At 46.9% G+C, this 22,280-nt stretch overlaps 1 protein-coding gene across 1 annotated transcript; it reads right to left on the minus strand.

Annotated features, from left to right (window-relative positions):
* Positions 1-1,337: 1,337 nt before the first annotated feature.
* PPDPF (pancreatic progenitor cell differentiation and proliferation factor) lies at positions 1,338-14,277 on the minus strand. Its single transcript, XM_054045915.1, has 5 exons — positions 14,100-14,277; positions 6,952-7,041; positions 3,551-3,628; positions 3,014-3,110; positions 1,338-1,731 (listed from the first exon to the last, which is right to left on the minus strand). Exons 2-5 carry the CDS (start codon positions 7,004-7,006, stop codon positions 1,617-1,619), a joined length of 345 nt encoding a protein of 114 aa, XP_053901890.1. The 5' UTR covers positions 7,007-7,041; positions 14,100-14,277; the 3' UTR covers positions 1,338-1,616.
* Positions 14,278-22,280: the final 8,003 nt, after the last annotated feature.

A 22,280-nucleotide genomic window follows, 5' to 3' on the forward strand; every position in this document is an offset into this window, starting at 1 on the left:
GCGGAGGGGAGGGGAGCTGGGGGTGGGGTGGGGAGAAGAGGGCTGCAGGAAAGGAAGCAACGGGGGGAGGGGAGGAAGGAACCGCTCCCCGCCCCAGCTTACCTCCGCCTCCCCCCCAGAGCGCACCGCTGCTCTGCGTCTCCCCCTTCCCTCCCAGGCTTGCCACAAATCAGCTGTTTCTGCGGCAAGCCTGGGCAGGAGGGGGGAGAAGCGGAGCAGTGGTGGCGCACGCTCAGGGGAGGAGGTGGAGGCGAGGTGAGCTGGGGCAGGGCGGTGAAGAGCTGCCGGTGGGTGCTCTGCACCCACCAATTTTTCCCCGTGGCTGCTCCAGCCCCAGAGTACCCATGGAGTCGGTGCCTATGCCCACACCCCCTGCCCTGCCCGCAGCCAGCCCCTACCTCCAGTCAGCCCCTGCCCTGCCTCCAGCCAGCCGCCCCCGCCCCATCTCCAGCCAGCTCCGCACCCTGTCTCCAGCCAGCTCCGCACCCCCTAACCTGCCCGCAGCCAGCCTCACACCCCCTGCCTCCAGCTAGCCCTACCCCTGCCCGTCTGCAGCCGGACGCACATCCACTGGTGCCCTGCAGTTCCCAGGGCAGTAACCCTGCACACCTGCTTCAATGAGGGGGGCAGGGAGCAGCTGGGACCCACATGTGAAATGGAGCTCATTTCTAGTTCAGGCTCCTCTTTTTAAAAAAAAGAACTTTAGGTAAGGTTACCATACGTCCGTATTTTCCTGGACATGTCAGGCTTTTTGGTTCTTAAACTGTCTGGAAAAATTTTCCGGGAAAATACAGACGCATGGTAAACCTATTTAAATATCTAAAAATGTCCAGGAGGGCAGCTGCAACAACAAAGGTCCCCCCCTGCCCGCCGTAGAGTGTCCTCTTTTTTGAATGTTCAAATATGGTAACCCTAGGTAATGGGACTTACTCTGAAGGGCTCTTTGGGGACGCTCCCTCTGGCTGCATTTTAGGGTCCCCACCGGCAGACGGAACTCTAGCCAGCAGAAGCCTGTTATGGTGCCACTCGAAAGCCACGCTCAGCTTCAGTAATTGAGGGTTGGGGGTGTTTTACTAACCGGTTGCAGATCTGTGTAAGTAAAGTTTAGCTTTAAGTGAAAGCACTCGTGTTGTCCTGTTTGTGGCACCCATCTATCGGTCGGACAGCCGTGTGTCCTCTCATTTATTTCCTGACACCACCTCGCACAGAGTAATAGTTACCAAGAGCTTTGGGTTGAAAGAACCCCGGGTAACAGCAGCCCCTCCACGACAGAGCAGTAGCACTCAGCGAAGGGCAGAGCTCATATTGGAGAGAAAAAGAATTAAAGTCACACAGCATTTTAAAGGCTGCTTAAGTTTATTAGTTTCCATTGAACAAGTAAACAAAAAGCGTTACCAAGGCTGTATGGAAAGAATACAGTCAAATTAATGAAACGGTACAAAGATGGTGTAAAAAAAATTTTTTTTTTTTATTTTGTTTTTTAAAAACCCTACATCTAAATACTTAACGCAGCCTGTCTACTCTACGGGGAAGGGGAGTGGAAAATGGGCTCTGACTCCTAGCGTTTGGATCAGAAGCAGCAACCAGGCGGGCAGCAGGCAGATGTGCCAGCCTGTTCACGCAGACGGCCCAGCGCTCGGTTTGCTAGGCTCACTGGCGTGGCGCTTCCTCATTACTTCCTGAGCCAGGCCACAAGTGATCATGCCGTTGGCCACCTGGAAAGTTCCTGAACTGAAAGACAAGAGAGACACGGGGTGAGGGAAAACGAGAGAAGCAAGCCATCTTTGACACAGCTGCCTCGGATACAAGGCTGGTGAACTGCAGTTCCCTGCTCTCATTAGAACTCCACATATGTTCCCACTGCAGTGATTCCAGGACAGACTTCTACGGACTGTCTCCGAGTCCAGAGAGACGGTGGAAGCACCCAAACTCAGCCATCACTGCTCCAGATTGGGCAGCACTTCCTGGCTACAGTGAGCAACATCTGCAACAAAAAGCTGTGTACCTGACAACAGTCTCTTATTGGTAGCAACAGCTCCACTGTTTACTGGCTAAGACAGCCAAAGCTATTCTCCCGCCCCCTTGATTTGCTGCATCCACAGGGCTGCATGCAACCCTGTGTGCACACAAACTAGTTAATCCACATCCACACCTGCAGTTTCTACTGCTGCTGCCTGTGCAAGGTAGGCCTGGAATCACCCCCCTAGCATTTAATCTCTGGCTCTTTTCCTGCACTTCTTGGGTCTGACCACTAAAAACTTTTGAGGACACTTTCCTTGAGGGCCATTACATTTGGTCCTTTTATTGTACCAATTTTCAATGGCTACAAAGGAAAAATAAATCCTTTCCTCCTCTGGAACTTGCAGTAGAATTCAGCAGATAGAGAAGGACTTTCTGTTCATGACATGCATTGTTGTAGGGTCAGTCCCAGGATATTAGAGAAATTAGCTTCTCTCTCACCAACAGAAGTTGGTCCCTAACCCACCCTGTCATTTGGTTCATGATGGCTTTTACACAAAAAGCCCATTTATTTCAAACAAACCATTAGCTTCCCCTACTCCACCCAGTTAAACAGATGTACCATCTTCCACAACAGCTGAAGAGACAGGCCCAGATCCTCAAAGGTATTTAGGTGCTTAACTCCCATGGGAGTTAGGCAGCTGAGGAGGATATGGGCCTCAGAGTTTTAGGTCTAGTATCATCTAATAAATAAATAATAATAATAATAATGAGTGACAGTGCTACTGTTCCCCAGCTACAGTGATTCCTATTAGCTCTTTGCTGCTGGGTGGATTGTTAAGATTCAAAGCACTTCAGGAGAGGCCCTCTGGAAAGTATTCTAGATATGCAGTGCAGAATGCAACTAAGCAGAATTATAAGAAGTTACAGTTTGTATACCTCCACAACACAGCCCTCCCTTGTCCTCGCCATTCCAATATTCCAAGCCACCCTTCAAGCTTCTTAGTTTATCCCCATTACCATATTCCGAGTGAGCTAAAAACAAACCACTTACTTCTCTGGGGATTCTGACACAGTTGTCATGATGGGATGGGTTGGCTTTCCAAAAAAGAAGCTAGCCCACCAGTGACCGGGGTCAGACTTGGGAAGACCTGAAAAGCAAACACTTATGAAATATGACCGGTAGGTATAGGGAGCTTGATTAGGAGGTACAGCAGAAATAGTTACTTCCCTGATTACCACGGTGGTCTTGCTACACATGCAAGCAAGAGGGCAAATTAAGAAGCTGGCACTCTACAGTGGTGCCTCATGAAGGAGTAGACGCTAGCTACTACAACTTCAGTTCTCTTCTATGCAGTCTCTCTCTCTATAGGGATTTTTCTGCCATTATAAATGGATCTGTATAACCCATGGATAATGTACTTAGCACTGAGAATGTTTTTGAAGCTACACTGATCCTCTGAAGAGCTGTGGAGAGGGCAGCTTATTTTGTATTAAAATTAAGGAGATGGTACAAGAGCATTTTGACCACAAGAGTTCCCCTCCATAGGAAGCTGGGCCAAAGAGTCCAGGCTGTAGGAGAGGTACTTACCCGGATGGTGAGGAATAACCTCCCCAGAGTATTCAGCACTTCCACAGGAGCTGTTGCTGGAAGTGGAACCCAGACGCCCTGTGAACGAGATTGCATCCCATCAGACCAACATTCCCCTCTGCCAATATTAGATCTACTGCTGTAATGACCATCCTCACTGCAGGTAGTACAAGGTTTGCCATTAAAGATAAAGTATTCGCCACGTTACTGCTTCTTAGACTCGGGTACCAGTTTCCATACCAGCTAATGTCCTGTTCTGAGTATCGGCTGGTATGTGCCAGCCTTTTAATGGCATCCGCCCTAGCCAGCAAGCAGGAGAGCATGTTTGAAGGACGTGTTAGTCTGCCATCACACATTTGGAGATATTTGTAAGTGTTCCTTTACGAGATTTTCTGGCACAGTGTTTTAAGAATAGATTCCTTCACACCCGCAGGACAAAGAATAACCTCAAATAGCTTTCTCAGCAAAGTAGGTAATTACAAGCAGCAGCAGGTTAATGCCACAGGTTGGAACACCTTACAAAACCATTTGGAAAAGGTCTTTATGGAACATCTCACTCAGCAAGTGGATACAAGTAACCGTAACCCACACTCCATTTCTTGCAAGACACAAGTATAATCCTTGTGTAGGATTCTAGGTCATGGAAGGAGGGGGAAGGTTTTGGTTTGATGCACATTGGGAGTCTCCCTTTCTAGTGTGGGTGAGACAGAGGCCTGGGCTATGCCTAAAATTTAGCTTGACCCAACTAAGTTGCTCAGAGCGGTGAAAAGTGTTGCCTTCTGAGCACTGTGGTTAGGTCAACCTAATCCCCAGCATAGACACAGCTAGGTCAATGGATGGATTCTTCCATCACCCTAGCTACTGCCTCCTGGAGAGGGATTACCTACATGGAAGGTTTTTTTCTGTCAGTCAATGCAGGAAGCGTCTACCCTACAGCGCTACAGCTGCTGCGCCACTGTAGCATAGACATTCCTGCACGGGAGGGACTTGCCTGACGTACGGTAAACCACAATAGTTGTCACATGGCCAAAAGGAGCTTGCTGGAAAGGTGCTTTATGAGACAAGGTCCCACCGTATCAATTTCCCCCCCTCCATCCTGCATCTCTAACAGGAGTGTGGGGAGAAGACCACGAGATATATTGGAATTGGAAAAGTTTCAGAAAAGGGCAACAAAAATGATTAGGGGTATGGAACGGCTTCCATCTGAGGAGAGATTAATAAGACTGGGACTTTTCAGCTTGGAAAAGAGACGACTAAGGGGGATATGATCGAGGTCTATATAATCATGACTGGTGTGGAGAAAGTAAATAAGGAAGTGTTATTTACTCCTTCTCATAACACAAGAACTAGGGGCTACCAAATGAAATTAATAGGTAGCAGGTTTAAAACAAAAAAAGGAAGTATCTTTTCGCATAACGCACAGTCGACCTGTGGAACTCCTTGCCAGAGGATGTTGTGAAGGCCAAGACTATAACAGGGTTCAAAAAAGAACCAGATAAATTCATGGCTAATAGCCATTGATGGACCTATTCTCTAAGATCAGTGTTCCCTCTAATTTTTCCCACCCATGTGTGGAATTAATTTTGTTATGTGCACCAATATGGAGGTGATGCGTCACATAACAAAATTCATGTGGTGGGGGTGGGGCCGAGGGGTTATTATGGGAGGGGACTCATAGCTGGGGCAGAGGGTTGGGTGCGGGATGAGGGGATTGGGGGTGCAGGAGGGTGCTCTGGGGCTACTGCGGGGAGAGAGAAGCCCCCCAGCGCCGCCGCAGCAGTAGCTGGGTGGGTGGGCGGGGGGAGGGAAGAAGAGGCGTCTGTCCCCACCACAGGAGCTCTGGGCTGCAGGATAGGCGTCCCTCCCCGGCCCCAGCAAGGCAGGTCTGTGCCTTGGGCTGGCCCCAGCCACGCCTGGGTCTGGGCTGCCCTAGCCGCGCTGCCCCGGCCGCAATCCGGCTGGGACTTGGGCCAGGCCGCTCCGGGAGTTGGGGCCAAGGGAGGGGCACCCCTCCCCCAGCAGGTCCCCAGGTGGGTTCCCTAAGTGCCTGCGTGACGCTAAATAGACTGCTGCACGGCCGTGCGGCTTACAGGGAAACTTAGAGGCTGGGGACACCACCCCGGCCATCCTGGCCTGTTTGCCAGAAGCTGGGAATGGGTGACAGGGGATGGATCACTTGAGGATTCCCTGTTCTGTTCATTCCCTCTGGGGCACCTGGCACTGGCCACTGTCGGCAGACAGGATCCTGGGCTAGATGGACCTTTGGTCTGACCCAGTAGGGCCGTTCTTATGTTCTTAATCCTCAGCTGGTGTATTTGGTAAAGCTTTATGGACTGTGGAGCTAGGTTAGCTCAGACCACCTGAGGATCTGGCCCTGTACTAGAGGCTCATGTGGCCATCCTGTATTTTTCTATTTACTTTGCCTTTTGCAGAAGCATTTGCTCTACACAGCGTTTAGCTAGTCACCCCCCCACCCCACCCCCACCCTATGCTCTCAGGAGCGTTAAGGTAACTCTGGAAGCAACTGCTTTCAAGAAGAGGAAAACAGCCGTTAAACCCCCCATTGAGAAATCATTGTTCCTTTGTTTGTATGGTAGCTCATACGGTTGAGTACAGAGACTGCTGGCACAATTAAGGGAGTGTGGATCATTATTTCCCTGCTGCGTAGTAAATAAGACTCACCCCCATTCTTGGCTCTTAGCCTCCTTTTTCAACAAAAAATACGGCAGTGTCAGGCATTTGTTTTGCATGAACAAAAAGTGGTCTTTGTTTAAAGAGAGTTTAGCCGGGCCTGGATGGATCATGTTTATTTCAGAAATGCCATGCCATTGCCCTCAGCGGATACTTCTAAGTTAATCCACACTTCGGGTCCTAGAAGGAGTTCTGTTGGTGATTCTTTGAAAGGGACAATCAAGAGAGAAATGGTACATTGGCTATGCATTGAGAAAGGATGCGGAAGCGGATGGCTTTGGCATGGGCACACAGTAAGCAAGAATAGGAGATAATGTTTTCACCTCCCAGCTATCTAAAGCACGGATCATTCAAACTGGAATTTCCAAAGGCATTAAGGGAGTTGGGGTGCTCAAATCCCATTGAAATTCAGTGAGGGATGAGCACCCAACTCCTTTAGGCTCCTTGGAAATGCAAGTTAAAGAGGAGCCTATAAATACACTGTGGTTGGAAAGCAAATTTGAGTGGTTTTGAGCAGTTCTACATAGGCATTACAAACTTCTATCAAGATAAGAGGAGAGTTCAGCGACTTATCTTAGCAAGACCCACTCCACAGAAAAGTGTTTGCGCTAGATCGATACATTTCCCCACCCACCCACCCGAGCGGCTGCCGCGCGGCTTGTGAGCACCTCCATTCTGCACCCGTTAAAGGACAGCGTAGCAGTTCTTACTTCTGTAGTAGTCATGGGTTGCCACAAGTGAGCCGCTTGATGGGATTGCTGCCATGTTACTTGATCTTAGTTCTTGTACAGATATCAACCCTGCAAGACAAAGGAGTGAGCCTTCAGAAGATGGGGAGTGTCCATGACCACATATCACCACACATGCCAAACCCACAAAAAAATCAAAATGCAGAAATTGGGCTTGGTTTTTGGCTTAATTGGCTTGTGAGCTGCTCGTTGGCTAGTTTCTGGCTTAGCTTGTTGCTTCTTTGGCTTGTAGCAGCTCGTTGCCTTTTTTGGATCGGCTGCCTTGGCGGGAAGAGAGTCAGGGGTGCACAGTGGACCCACCACAGTCCCAGACTGCATGCTGGGGGAGGGTGGTGGGGGAGGATCTAGTCAAATAGGGTTGGGGCTCTTAGGGATTGGCTTGGTTTGGCCTTGTTTTGAAATGGGATTAGCTTGATTTTTGGTTTATTGTGAAAGTCAGAGTGCTTATTTGTGAAAGCTGGCAACTGTGCATACTACAGAGAGCAACTAAATGTGGCACAAGACTCAAAGTATTTTCTATTACCATCCTCATGAAGCCTAAACCATGGGATGACCCAACAAGCAAACAATGGGAAAAAAGCATGTTACATGAGATATAGATTCAGGATCTCTCAACTTTCATTTAAAGTAACAATTCCTAATGTGCATGATGAAGTTGGTTCTAGCCCACAAAAGCTTATGCCCACATTAATTTGTTAGTCTCTAAGGTGCCACAAACACTTTTTTTTTTTTTTTTTTTTAAAAAGGATTTGAGTAAGTTTATCTTGCAACATTTCTGACAGTGTAATGTGCTAGTTAGTGTTGATGTTCTACCTTCTTGGGTCTTCAGATTGTATTAAGGGTAATTGTGTTTTCCTCTGTATGCAGTACATACCTATAGCCTATACCACCACCATGGACTAAAACTTTAGAAGTTAAAAGTATTGTCTTAAACAGAAGCTAATCAATAAGTCACAGGAGGAACCATCATGAGCACAACTTTTCCATTCAAAATGAGACCATCCTCGCTAGTACATATTACCATTACTGTGAATATATGTGCTGGAACTAGGGATGATAACACACACACACACACCCCTTTGCCATGAAGAGCTAACAAAGTATGTGTGAATGACAAGAGGGAGGTTGATGAACACAACAATGGTGTCATGATCTGTTTTGTTTTTATCCCTATGCTTTGTATATTAGCAGCAGAAATGCTTGTGCACTCACGCAGCTAGACACCATGTGACTCGCAGCAAATCACAATTAGACACCACTGCTCTAACAGTGGACATTTGCAGACTGCAGAGTTGTTTGATCAGCCCATTGTTTAACCAAAACCCCCAACATCTAACTTCTCTAAAATGTGAGGAAATTGCCGTACACAAGATGTCCTTTAACAGAAAGAGGCTAAGCTCCTGGATAAATTACTTGTTGATAGTTCTCACCCCTACAAATTAGTGGATAGGACTTTCCAATATTCACTTGTTTTAAAAATGTGACAGTACATTTAATGTTGGGACAACCTGTGAAAGCAAGCTACAGCCACATCTTCAGAGCAGTCACCACCCAGACAAAGGTCATACACCACACTGCCATCTGTTCTGTAGGTCTGTCTCATCAGCCACGTAGATGTGTTTACAAACACTTTCAGAAATAGATGCAGGAAAAATGGCTCACTTGAAATCACTCCCATCCTTCCAAATCAATACACACCACGCAATGCTTACAGAGGATGGATGATCCAGAGATAAAGCACTGGAATGGGACTCACGGGATCTTGGTTCAGTTCTACCACAAACTTCCTGGGTAACCTCGGGTGAGTCAATGTGCCTCAATTCCTCATCTGTAAAATGGGGATAGTATTTCCTTTATCCCACCCTTTGTCCCATTTACTTACATTGCAAGCTCTGAGGCAGGGACATGTGTAGCATCCAGAATAGTGGGGCTCCCACTCCCCGTTGTAACCGGGAGGGTGCTACTTTAATATTAAAGAAAAAGAATTGTACGGTGCTCGGTTTCCACTGCTCTTCCTCATCCGACACACACAGCCAGGCTATCGTAAGTAGAAATAATGAAGGAAACAAACATGCCCATTTACTTCAACCACTCCGAGTTCTCTGCACGATCTTCCAAGCACACAGCAAAGTGACAGTTTACAGAACAGTCAGCTAATTATAAGCAGCACCTCTTAATACAGCCCGTTATTCATCGTGAGCTGTGAAAAACGGGGTATGAAATATTAAGTATTAAGGTAGCTGGACTACAGGCACATACTCTGGACACAAGGTCAGCCCTGCTGACATCTGACAACCTGCGAGTGAAGTACAGCTGGCTGGGAACAAGAAGGGTTTTTTTGGTCAAAGCTCCAGCCAGCTCTACCAAAAAAATGCAATTCTAGATTCAGTGGTAGGAAGTTAGAGCCCAAAACAGCCCCTAGCCCTCAAAGAGCATTGGGTAGTTATCAAAACATCCTGTCTGTGCTGATGAGTGGGATGTAGAAAAGACAAAGCTGCCAGCTAATGTTAGCTAAGGTGTGGCAGCCTTTCCTTCCTGATGTGCACTTTGGAAGTGACACACATCTGGCAAACCAGGTCACTGCAGCAGTGCCACTTCTAAGCCACAGCCCACTGGCTTAATGGAGTATTTCTGCACAGGCACATCACACCTCTTCTTCACACTAATCTAACCTTGGTCTGTTTCCAGGCAAAATTCAAGAAGTTTTTCAATCTGGCTGCCTCAGGAACTGCTGCTTCCTATTTGTCGTCATGGCTGCTAAGATGCAGTCCCCAGATGCTGGAGACCTGGAGGCAGAATGTTCTCAGATGGTCCCCCACTGTGGATTCCCTCGCTGTTCAGGCAAGCCAGAGACAGAGTTTCTTAAGTCTTCCGAGCAGAGTACAAGACTCGCCTTCCTTTGGCCAACACCCTGTCTGTTCAATAAATTGTTATTTGTTTGCATGTGACAAGCCTGTAGCCACAGCACCTAACTACAGCATGATGCAGTGAAAACACTATCTTCAGCATTCTCCTATTTTAAAGCCAACTTCATGCTAGTCTTAGCACCGATAATAATTTGTTACTATGAAACATTTACAAAATGATTAGTTAAGAAAACCAATCCAGGGAAGTACAGTTGATCCAAGAAGCTTCTCCAGACACATTAACATGCAGGGATTTAAATCTGAATCCCGTAACACTGCCTGTGGGAAACATCCCACAAGGTGGATCACACCTATGCTGCTACTTATCGGACAGATGTGCTGTCAGACACAGGAAACAAGGTGCATTTAGGACAGGGATACTCAGACTTCAGTGGTTCAGGAGCCAAATTAGCGATCAACATTAGCTAAAAGAGCCATAGTAGTGTGAATTCATGGTTTCATTTTCTATAATCCTATATATTCATATTTAAATAGTAGGAGAGGGAAAATATTATATATATAATTCTCACAGCAAAATGACCAAGTATTAGTTTATCCACTACAATTGGTTAACACAGTAAAGCGTCCCAATTTAATTATTAACCAATCACACAGTGTTTTAATATCATGTGCTGCAAAGAGCCACAGGAGACACATTAAAGAGCCGCTCACAGCCCCTGAGCTTCAGTTTGAGTGTCACTGGTTTAGCATCTGCCCGGGCACAGCCATCCCCTGCTGCTGCAGATAACTAGTCACGCTGTGCTTCCCCAGTAATCTAGTGTTAAGGTGAGCCTGTCGACTACAGGAGAGGAAGACGGGAGACAGGTTATTATCTAGTAAATTGGACTTGCCATGAAGGGTATTGAGTTTGTCAAGAGCTGTGACCAGGCAATAGAACAACAGGAGCAGGGAGCCTTGGGAGAAATTCCTCATACCCTAATAACCAGCACCACTGACAAGGCCAACCCAACTATTCCCAACCAAGGCGAGTGTCTACAATTCATCACCTTTCAATGGAAGGAAGAATGATTAAGGGGTAGGGTTTTAATTTGAAGCTCAGCTACCAAAGGAAGAAACTACTGAAATGGTAGCTGTATATTCTAGAAAACGGGTCATGCTCCATCTTGCTACGAAATGCATATCTTGGGTATTTCCATGTCCCTCACCTTACTATAGTATCTAAACACCTCATGGTCTTCAGTGTGTTTACCCTCACACCACCTCTGTGAAACAGGAAGCGTTATCCCCTATGCACAGATGGGAAACAGAAGCACAGATTAAGTGACTTGCCGAGGGTCACACAGAAAATCGGTGGCAGAACCGGTCGTTTAGCCTGGGACTTCGGAGACCCATGTTCGTGCGCTCTCTCAGCATCTTAGGATGCTGAAAGGGGATGAGAAGAGAGCTCATTTGTGTAGCAAAGGACCCACCTGATCACCATGGATGTAAGGGCAAATGGCTTTTCACATTCCTCAGCATTTACTCACCACATGTGAAAGACAGATTTAGGCCAATCTCAATTTTGAAAAAACAAACACCAAATGTACAGACATGACCAGTAGGAAAGAACCAACCGGAACCTCAACTGCCAATGAAGGCTGCAGCCTCAAATTTGAGGTTAACATTTATTTTATTTCCTATTCTGCATTTAATAGACTCCATTAAAAACAAATCATATCCCACTTTCAGCCAGATGCAGGTCACTCCATGTCCCACATTTTAAGCTACACACATTATATGATGAAGGCATGGGGTCGTCAAGTCAGAGTTTGAGAGAGAAAAAAAACGATTCTGGTTTGTCCTTGTTTGCTAAATTCTTATCATAGTGTAAAGCCACACTCAAACCTCTGGTGAGCAGAGTAACACACTGACAGATTTATTTCACGTGTAGGCATTTCTGTGTTTCACATGTAGGCATTTCTGTGTCAGTGGCACCAGTGCTCAGAACTTGTCCTTAATCTCTAGTCTTTGAAAAGGCAGTCTCTGTTTTTAGTCACTCCACTTTAAACCAGTACATCCCAAACTGTAGTACATCCGCTTGATATTTTCTATCAATTCATTTCACAATAATATTTTAAGAAGATGGTACGTGAACCAATAAAGTTAAGTTAAAAAGAATCCCCATTACCAGCTTATAAAACACCTTTGTAAAGTTATCAGCATTCAAGCATGTTGCTGCATGAAAGGTTCTGCTGGCAGATGTGATCAGTTCTCTAGTGTATCCAGTGCACTTTTCCTTAAAGTATCAGACTATGGATAGTAAGCGCCTCATCAGATTTCTCTTTCATTCCGTGATCAAGAATGACTGAAATTCCTCTGAAATTGTTTGATGGAAAGGGTAACAGCTGCATATTAACTGGCAAATAAACCTCTACTACACATTTGTGGGTCTAACAAACTTGCTTGTTTTGCAACAGATGTGGTCTCCTTACAGATTTTAGTGTTCAAGGAAATCAAATGCAGATGAATGTACAACATGGTTCATCCAGTAGAAGATTCTGCTAGTCAAAAATGACCAAGGTCATGTAGCCATAAGCAGTGCTGTGTTAGCAAAGGCAGTTGGCACATCTAGTAAAACCTTCACAAACTGCCTAGAAGAACCAAGTTTAAATGAAATCTGGTTCATACCAGTTTAATCAGAATCACCACACACAGACATTTCCCTTCCTCCAGAGCACGTTTGATGAGGCAATACAATTAATGCAGAAGAAATAGAACAGGGACAGATTCACACCGCTTGCACACTTCTTAGCTGGATGGGAAAAAATAGACTGCACTTCTACACTGGGGGATGGCTTTAACATTTTTAGAAAACTGTGTGGGAAGGGAGTCAGTGACTAGGGTTATGTAAACTGAAGGGAAATCATCAAAACATGTTTGATTTACAGAGGGGGAGGAAGTGGCCATTTCTTTTGTCTCTCGTCTCTTGTAGAGAATTCTTTACTTGCCTGCAGCTGGGGGTGGGGAACTCTGCTAGAACACACAAGCTGAAAAAACCGGACTGAACTGGCTCGCAGCAACCTACAGAGAGCCCCATCCCATCCCCCTTGCCTAGCTTCTAGTCCTGTACTTCCCTACAAGCATGATCCAACTCGCTCAGCACGTCTCTCAAGTAATTTGTGGGGGAAGGAGAGCGGTAGAGAGGAAAAAAGCATGTCAAGGATTTGAGGGGGGGAGAGGAGTGTCCGGATGTTCAGTCTCGTATCCTAGGCTAACAAAAAAGCCATGCACAGAAAGCAATGCCCTCTCTCAGCTCTACGATCAGCAAAGGGCAGCTGCGGTAACACCCCCATAGCGAAGCTGTGTCTAGAGATTGCACAGCAACTGGTTTGGGTTAAAAGATTCCCCAAGACGCGTGCGAGGGAAAAAAAAAAGAAAGACGGAGCAGCAGACCCTGCACATGGGGGGAGCGTCCTCTGCGGAAAGGAAACAGTTGCCAACATCCCGAACGAACTCAGCGCAATTCTTCTAGGGTGCCCGCAGCTCTGACCGACTGGGGCCAGCCCAGGTGGGCCGTGGAACGTCGGGACACGGGGGTGGAACGTCGGGACACGGGGGTGGAACGTCGGGACACCGGCCCCTACCCAGGCACTGGTAACGAGTAAACCCCATCCATGTCACTTACAATGCAACTGACAAAGCCACCGGGAGCCCGTTTCGCTCCTGTTTCGGGGAGACACGGGGAAACCCTATTTTTCTTCCGCTTCAGATCTTCACCCACGTCCCCTATTTGCCCCGTACCGAAAGGTTCTGTAGGGCGGTGAGCTGGAAAGGCCCTGTCAATCCTGGGACAGTTTCACCGAGGGAGATCGCGTGTTTCATTACAACGCAGAGCAAAAAGGGGGAAGAGGAAGAAAAGAAGAGAAATCCCTCAAAATGAGAGGAAAACACTTAAAAGAGCCTTTAAAAGCGAGATCTGGGGCGAGACTGTCCTCCTTGGTCTCCCCACACAAGCAAGGCTTGGCAGCGTGTCTGGAAGCGGAGAAAACACACCAAATCAGCCCGTCCCCAAATCAACACAATACTCGGTTTAACAAAGCTGCGGTCGCACAGATCTGCAGTCACCCGCCACCCCTCTCCGGCATCCCTAGCTCACCCCCCCCACCAGTTGCTCAAAGTTTCCCTTGGCGCAGCTATTCTCGGAAGCCCCAACCCGACTGGGTTTTTGGGGAGTGGGGTGTGTGTGTGGGGGGGTTGTTTTACCTTGTTTCTTTTCAGCGCTGCTGCCAGCAGCACCTTCACGGCTTGAGATCACAGGTGGCGAGGCTCAGGGGAGTAAACGCTAGGCCACAGAGCCCATTTGCAAAGGAGATACTGGGAGTGCACTCCACGTCCACAAAACACAGCCAAGGTCTACGGGATTTCAGAGGCAGCGCCGCCGCAGCATGGCTTTATATAGGCCGGTGTCATCACAGCTCGTGGACACGCTGGGGACGCCCCCAGTGGGAGGGGACACGGGAGGGAAGAGGTTTCCACCCCCTAACCTAGGGGATAAGGGCCCTCTCGGTGTAGGGGCTGGGACGTCTTGTCCGCGTTGGGATCGGAAAGTGTCAGCCCCACGGGTTATTGCACAAACTCTTTGTGTTGTTTTCTGGTGCCTTGTGTATTGCTAATCCCGAGTTCACACATTCAGCAAGCAGGAAAAGGGAGTGAATGATTCGGAGAGAGTCCCCTTGCAGATCAAAACCTGCCTCCTGTTGGAAAAAAAAAAACAGGCAACATTTTGCAAACAGCCATGCCTCTACCCCTTGGGGGCAATAATACGAATGATTAAATTAATAGGGCAAAATCACCCTTGATGCAACTCTGCTTAAGTGAAGGGCGTTACACCCAGGGATGAATCTGGTTTATTAATGTAATTAGAAATGTAATATTTTTGTTTTGTTCTGGCTTTTACACTCGTCTGTGTAAATAAATTAATACAAAATGTAAGGATTAGAAAGGGGAAACTGAGGTCCTTGCAATGAGCTCAGGGCTTCACCTGCCCGGAGCCCCCTGCAGGATTGGGAGCATATGCCTCAATCCTACAAATGCTTCTGTCAATGTAGTCTCTTATATGACCCCTTATCACCATAGTATCTGAGGACCTCAGAATCATTAATGGATTTATTCCCACAACATCCCTTTGAGGTAGGAGGCGATCATCTCCATTGTACAGATATGGAACTGAGTGACAGGCTGAGGTTACACAGGAAGGCTATGGCTGGCAGTGACCCAAGAACTGAACAGGGCTGCCGGTCTGGTTCCCTATCCACTAGGCCACACTTATATTATATACATTCAAGCCACTACATAACTTTACTCAGGTGACTGGTTCCATAGCTGTAAGTGGGACTACTCACATAGGTAAGTTATGAATGTTCTTCAGTGTTTGCAGGTTCGAGTCCATATACAGAACAGCATAATGCAATTCCATACTATGACATAAAGCAATTGCTTACTTCAAGTCTCTGATCCTGCAGCCCTCACAGAATATCCCCATTCGGTGGGAGTTTGGGTTATGGAAAGACAGCAAGATATGAACGCCCATCAAATGTTTCTTACAAAAGTGAAGGAAGCATCTGGGATTAGGTATACATTTCTTTCTCACCTTAGTGTTGTTGAGCCAAGGGTACAGAACTGCTTGAAGCACAGTACAGGATGTTCCTGGGCGAAAAGAAAGCAAAGGACATTTCTCTGGCAATTTAAACTCCCTTTGAAACAAAGATTCAGTCCATAATAACAACAACATCTGGATAAATTCAACAAACCAGCACAAGTTGTGCTTAAAGGCCCAGATTTTGCACTCCTATCTTCGTGGGCTCACCTGTGTGGATCTAACTGCAATATCAGTAACAAGGGAAGCAAACTTTCAGCTTGTCATCTCTCCGTATGCAGCAAACTAATTATTTTTAAAGGACACTTTCTAAAGGACATATCCTGCCATTGATTTTTAAGCAAAACTCCCCACTGAAATCAGTGGGGAATTCTGCCTAGAAGTCAATGACAATGCATGAATTTGAGTCTTTTTCATATCTTCAGTGCGAGGTCTGGCAGAATCAGCAAGGGAGTAGGATTAGGCAAATTACTTCACCCCTTCCTGTGCCTCGGTTTACCCATCTATTCCATGGGGATAATAAAACTGACCTACCTTCAGGGATGTTGTGAGGGATTAGTTAACTACTGTAATGGACTTTGAATATAGAAATGCTAAACAAATGACTGTTTAAATAATCCTTTGGTAGCTTTAGATACAAATCTATTTTTAGCCAGTGATGTTTTGTTTTTCTGCATCACATAGGCACATGGGTTTGTTATGGTAGGGTTCCTCATAAGCATTTGACTAGTATTAATTATATAGCTTTGAAACATTTTTAAAAAAACACCAGGACCCTTTAAATGCATGTGTAACGCACACACCTTTTGGGTGTGGTGTTCTGTCCCTTCTAGTGGCAGTGAGACCACAGAGAGAGAGATCAAATGAGTCTGCTCGACAGCCTTAGCTAACAGCCAATTGGCTTTTAGCTCATGCAGCAGAGGATCATGCACTGAGCTCCAGGGGTCCCAGGTTTGATCCTGCCCACTGACCACTGGGGGTCTGTCAGTGTTGTACATGCACAGCATTAATCAATGTGTAGCAAGATAATTATATGGCTCATGAAGTAACCAGAATTAGCAAATATATAAAAGAATAAAATATATACATAAAATAAAATATAGACACGCTAAATTTTGGACTTCCCAACCTTTTTGTCTTAGTAAAGTCAAGAGTGTGTCCCAAATTCCTCTTCAGATCTATCCTGGTGTATACCATGTGTCCTTTCTAATTACTCCTAATGATACCTAATGGCACCTTCCCACAAAGGATATAGAATTGTTTTATATACTATAGTGTCTGAGTTGAGCTTATTGCTTTTATAAGTGATGGAGCCTGGAATAAAACATATTGTGTGTGTGTGATGGCTCCATACATGTTCACATTCAACTCTGCTTTTCAAAGTTAGTTAACCACAACACTATTCATTTAAGATAATCACTCTGTCATGGCAAGTGAGGATGAATCAAGGTTCTACAGCATGTTGATTCAGAAAGGATCAGGTCTCCACCCTATGTCAATTACCATCTACACTGTAATATGGATGTTTGCCAAAAGGAAAAAGAGTGAAGGTAAAATACATATTGATACAGTGTTTTCCCAGCCCATATGCCTACACACAAGCAAATATATCTCCTACCGCTCTCCTATTGGTTTTTGAATGTTACAGTTCTTGATGTCAGATTTGTGTCCAGTAGGCGAGCACTTCGGTCTCCCAGAACACTCAATAACAGACTTAAAAGTCGCCATTCTTCAATAAAAAAAAACTTAATAAACAGACTTCAGCGAGAAACTGCAGAACTGGAATTAATTTGCAAACTTGACACCATCAAATTAGGCCTGAATAAAGACTGGGAATGGGTGAGTCACTACAAAAAAATAATCTTCTCTGTGTTGATACTCACACCACCTCTGATACTTCACACCTCCTTGTCAACTGCTGGGGATGGGCCACATCCACCTTGATTGAATTGGCCTGGTTAGCACTGACCCCCCACTTGGTAAGGCAACTCCCATCTTTTTGTGTGCTGTATATTTATACCTGCTACTGTATTTTCCACTCCATGCATCTGATGAAGTGGGTTTTAGCCCACAAAAGCTTATGCCCAAATAAATGTGTTAGTCTCTAAGGTGCCACAAGGACTCCTCATTGTTTTACTGCAGACTAACATGGCTACCCCTCTGAAACCTGGGTCCACCTAGTTTTTCTGCCCGAGCTGTCCTGGCTGTACAAGCCAAGCCAGTAACTATAAAAAGGCAGTGAGTGTATCCTGGGATTACGTTGCTTCAGGCTCAGGAAGAATCACTTGCAGTGAAATTTATTCAGCAGAGGAGCCATACTATGAGGCCTCGAGATCGTGGAACTGCCATGGTTTTGCTGCTTGGGGAGTGCGTGGCTGCAGTTCTGGTGCACAAAGGAGCTCCACACACTTGCACACAGCAGAGCAGGGCTCCGAGTAGGGGGGATAAAGGAGGCTCGGCGGCAGGCCGTGGGAGAGGTATAGGAAAGCCAGTGGGCCCTCCATTACACAGCCCTAGTGGGAGAGTCATTGTGGGCGCTTCCAGATGAGGGGTTAGAGTAGCAGTAATAGAGGGCTAGTGGGATTGGGGGTGAGACCCCCAGGCAGTTTCCTAGCACAAGGCTTCTCTATGCAAGTTGGGTGTGTTGGGGCTGGAGAAAGGGAATTTTACTGGTTACTAGGAGTGAAACACAACCGTTTTAAATCCAGAACGGAAGTCAGGAGTCGGCTGGGGATTTCTCTCCGATTCCCATCTACTTCTCTTCTTCTCCTGCAGCTGTTTTCATTCAGCGCCATGCTTTTCACCCAGGCCGTCTCCGGATTCCATACTGGGTGTGAAAGGCAATGTTGAATCTGGCAGCTGGCTTTTGTCCTTACTCGGCGTTGTGAACGTTCGGGAGATAAAGCCTTTCATGCAATGTAATGTACTTGGCAAAAACATCGGGACTAAACCAACTCTGCAGAGCTGGTTGAAGCAGCTGGCCTCTGTCATAGTCACCAGGACGTGAAGGCGTACATTAATAAAGCTTTTATATGTAGTAATAGACATCCCTGTCCCACAGGGTTACTATCTCAATTAAATTAATGGAGATATCCTATCTCCTAGAACTGAAAGGGACCTTGAAAGGTGTTCGAGTCCAGCCCCCTGCCTTCACTAGCAGGACCAAGTACTGATTTTGCCCCAGATCCCTACGTGGCCCCCTCAAGGATTGAACTCACAACCCTGGGTTTAACAGGCCAATGCTCAAACCACTGAGCTATCCCTTAATAAAGCTGTAACTGACTTATAAAGGAACACCATCTGTTTCCCCTCCCCCCACTCAAAATACAGTGTACCATTCCCGTTTTTCCTAACTTCTTAGAAGCCTAAAAAAGTATATATTTCCTCTTCTGAGTTTTAACTTTACTATCTGGCACACTTGTTATTTGCCAAACAGGAAAGTTACATCTCAATACACACACACAACCACTGAACTGTGTGGGTGCTTGAGAACAAAGTAACTCTTTGCTTCCTTGTGTTTGTATCATCATCTCTGATGATTAGGTGGCAGGAGAACTCGGGGAATAGTTTTGATTGGGCTCTGGCTGCTGCAGAGCTAGGGGATCATAAGAGCACCAAACTTTGTTTTTGTGTAGGGCCTACAAGAACTATGACTGTTGTTTCTTTATGGTAGTTGGAGGGAGGGAGTTGTTTGTTGTTAAAGTCGTGATTTAAAAAAAAAAAAAAAACAGGGCTGGATACTGGCCACAGGCAGCAAGTGGAGAAATCTCTTGGTCAAAGGGAACTTCCCACTGGCATAAAGCTGGTAGAGCGGGCTTCTGCACCAGCCAAACTCATCCTGGCACTGCGGCATATGAGAGAAGGGAAAGGCTCTGATCTCCTACCCTGATCATTTACTGGACTACGGGCCTATATAGACTACACGCCTGTGGCCTATGTATCAGCAGCCCCTAGGCTGCTCTAACACTGCGCCTGGGGCCCACACTGGTCCACAGGATCAGAGAGCCAGAGGCAGCTCCCTAACATTCTCTCCACGTGTGTGCCGTGAGCAGAGCTCAGGTGCAGGGGAAAATCTGGCCCATAATATTTAGAAACTGGAGATCACTTCTGATCAGTGCACAGGCCCTGTAACCGGGGTGCGTGACAGGGAGAATTGCATCAACGGGTGGGGTTAGAATCTCCTGCCATGTCTCCTCTACTGCTGCTACTTCAACCTTAGGGACAGCAATATGAGTTTACAGTGATGCCCCAGTAGCACCAGCATGACATTTCACGCTGCCTGCAGCTTATAGTGTAAAACAGAATATACACGGCTACCATGTCACGTCTGATATGTTGGGTTTGTGTGACTCATACATGAACAGTAACAAAACCAACTCCTTTCCTATGTTACATTCCATGCACATATGAAGCACATCCAAAAATCTCTCTTCCTTACAAAACGATGTTGCCAATTCTTGCAGTGTCATCATGAGTCTGGCAATAGAACATAAACACATAAGAAAGGCCACGCTGGGTCGGATCAATGGTCCATCTAGCCCAGTATCCTGTCTTCCAACAATGGCCAACGCCCAGATACTTCAGAGGGAATGAATAGAACAGGGGTCGGCAGCGTTCGGCACATGGCTCGCCAGGGTAAGCACCCTGGCGGGCCGGGCCAGTTTATTTACCTGCTGACACAGCAGGTTCGGCCGATCACGGCCCCTACTGGCCTCGGTTCGCCATCCCGGGCCAATGGAGGCATCAAGAAGCCGCGACCAGCACATCGCTCGCCCGCGCCACTTCTCGCCGCCCACATTGGCCCGAGACGGCGAACCATGGCCAGTGGGGGCCGCGATCGGCCGAACCTGCCGCGTCAGCAGGTAAATAAAACTGGCCTGGCCCGCTAGGGTGCTTACCCTGGCGAGCCGCGTGCCGAACGTTGCCGACCCCTGGAATAGAACAAGTAATCAAGTGATCCATCCACTGGTGCTTTTCTTAAAGCCCCAGCTCCTGGAGTCATGAGCTTATGTGAGAATCTCTGCTTTCATTAAAACAACAACAACAACAACACAAAGATTCTAGTCCTCTTGGTTGCGAAGAAAAGCTGGGAAACATGCCCAAAGCACATCCTAAAAGCTCAGAAACCTTAAGGCAAACAGAAATTTTTGAATGTTTGGTGTTGGCAAGGCTGAAAACGTATTTTTCCTTTCTGCGTGGGCATTGGAAAACTTGGAGCATTTTCATATGTGCTTATGTTGTTTTATCAGCCAGCTGTAAATACTCCATTCGGAAAGGAAATGATAGCCCTGTACAGCATTCCTTCGGAGAGACCGTGCAATATCCTGGTGAAATACTGCAGACATGTTGCATTGTCTCTTGCAGCATATGGAAAAATCACCTCCCTCTCCGCAGTGAACACAACTTGCTGGGAGTGCCACTAAAGAAATCAACATTTCCCAACAGCTCGTGCACTCTAGAGTCTGAGCTTATACCAGGAAATAACTAACACAAAGCATCTGTGCCAAAGAGCAATGGGCCTTTTCATTGGTAGCAGCATTATCCCATCTCTGTAACCGACGTATGGCCTTCAGAGAGTTGCTGCACACAAATATGTATATTCCCAGTTTGGTGCCTAAGCCCCCGTTGTTTGCACACATAATAATGGAGGCCAGGGCCTGGAAATATGGCCCAAACAGAGCAGCAACAAAGCAAGAGGCTTTTTCCTGAAGTCGAGAATATTTATCCAAACTTGTGAACTTATAAGGCCAGACTGTCTGTGGTCACCATTGTGCCAGTGCACAAGGGGAAGAGTGCATAGGGAGCTTCTTGCCTGCATTTCCCCCAGAGCAAGGGACCAAGGACAATTGCACCACTTGTGCTTTGGAGAGTTCAGGGACTGCCCCCTTCCATGTGCTCCCCTCCCCCCCGCCCCCGGTGGCAAGCATGATCTCCAAGGTGATGGATAGGTGGATAAGGGGATGTAAGGTCGTGGCCCCACCGATGCTCACTGTCGCTGACCCTAAATGTTCAAAAAATCACGAGTCAGCCCTCCCCCACAATCATGAGAGCAGCTTAAACATCATGAGACGTTTACACCCTCCCTCTCAGTATATTGATTCTTTTTGTTTCCCTTCTGGTTTCTGAGCCTTTGGAAGGCATTTGGGCCACGTTTTCGAGTGTCCCTCTGCAACCACAAGGGCTAGAAACTTACTCTTCTAAAAAAAAGAGAGAGAGAAGAAAGAAAGCCGAGAGTCCCATTGGAATCACTGGGGTCCAGCGCTTTAAATAAGGCATTACATATTGAGAGATCGGCAATGAAATCCCAAGAGCTGGCAGCACTATATTGTCTGCACTGACCCACAGGGCGGGAGAGAGAGGGCGAGGGGGGCAGGGACCGGCCCCAAAGAGGCCCAAGGATTTCAGGGAGGGACAGTGCTTCCCTGAGGGACAAACTTTTCCTGAGCTGCTGCAAGTCAGTGTGGATTTCAGGGCCGTGACATAAGAGGCCCTTTGAGCATTTCCTATGGCTACTTCTGCTCCTAGAGACTGCCTTTTAGAGAGCTCAGTGGAGACTGGAATGGTGTCAGCTCTTTGCTGGCCACAGCCAGGGATACCAGTACAAGGGGCCTTTAGCCCAGGCAACAGTCACATGACGACCTGAGATGCAGCTCGTTTCAGGATGCTGCCCTGAATCCAGGAGCCTGGTGCTCTATGCAGAGAATGGTAATGCAGAGCCCACTCCTACTAGTACTAAACAGGTGATAGGAGGAAGGGAGATTAACCTTATGGGGTTGATTTTCAGCCAG

Source organism: Malaclemys terrapin, chromosome 12, assembly GCF_027887155.1.
Source record: "Malaclemys terrapin pileata isolate rMalTer1 chromosome 12, rMalTer1.hap1, whole genome shotgun sequence".
NCBI lineage: Eukaryota > Metazoa > Chordata > Testudines > Emydidae > Malaclemys > Malaclemys terrapin.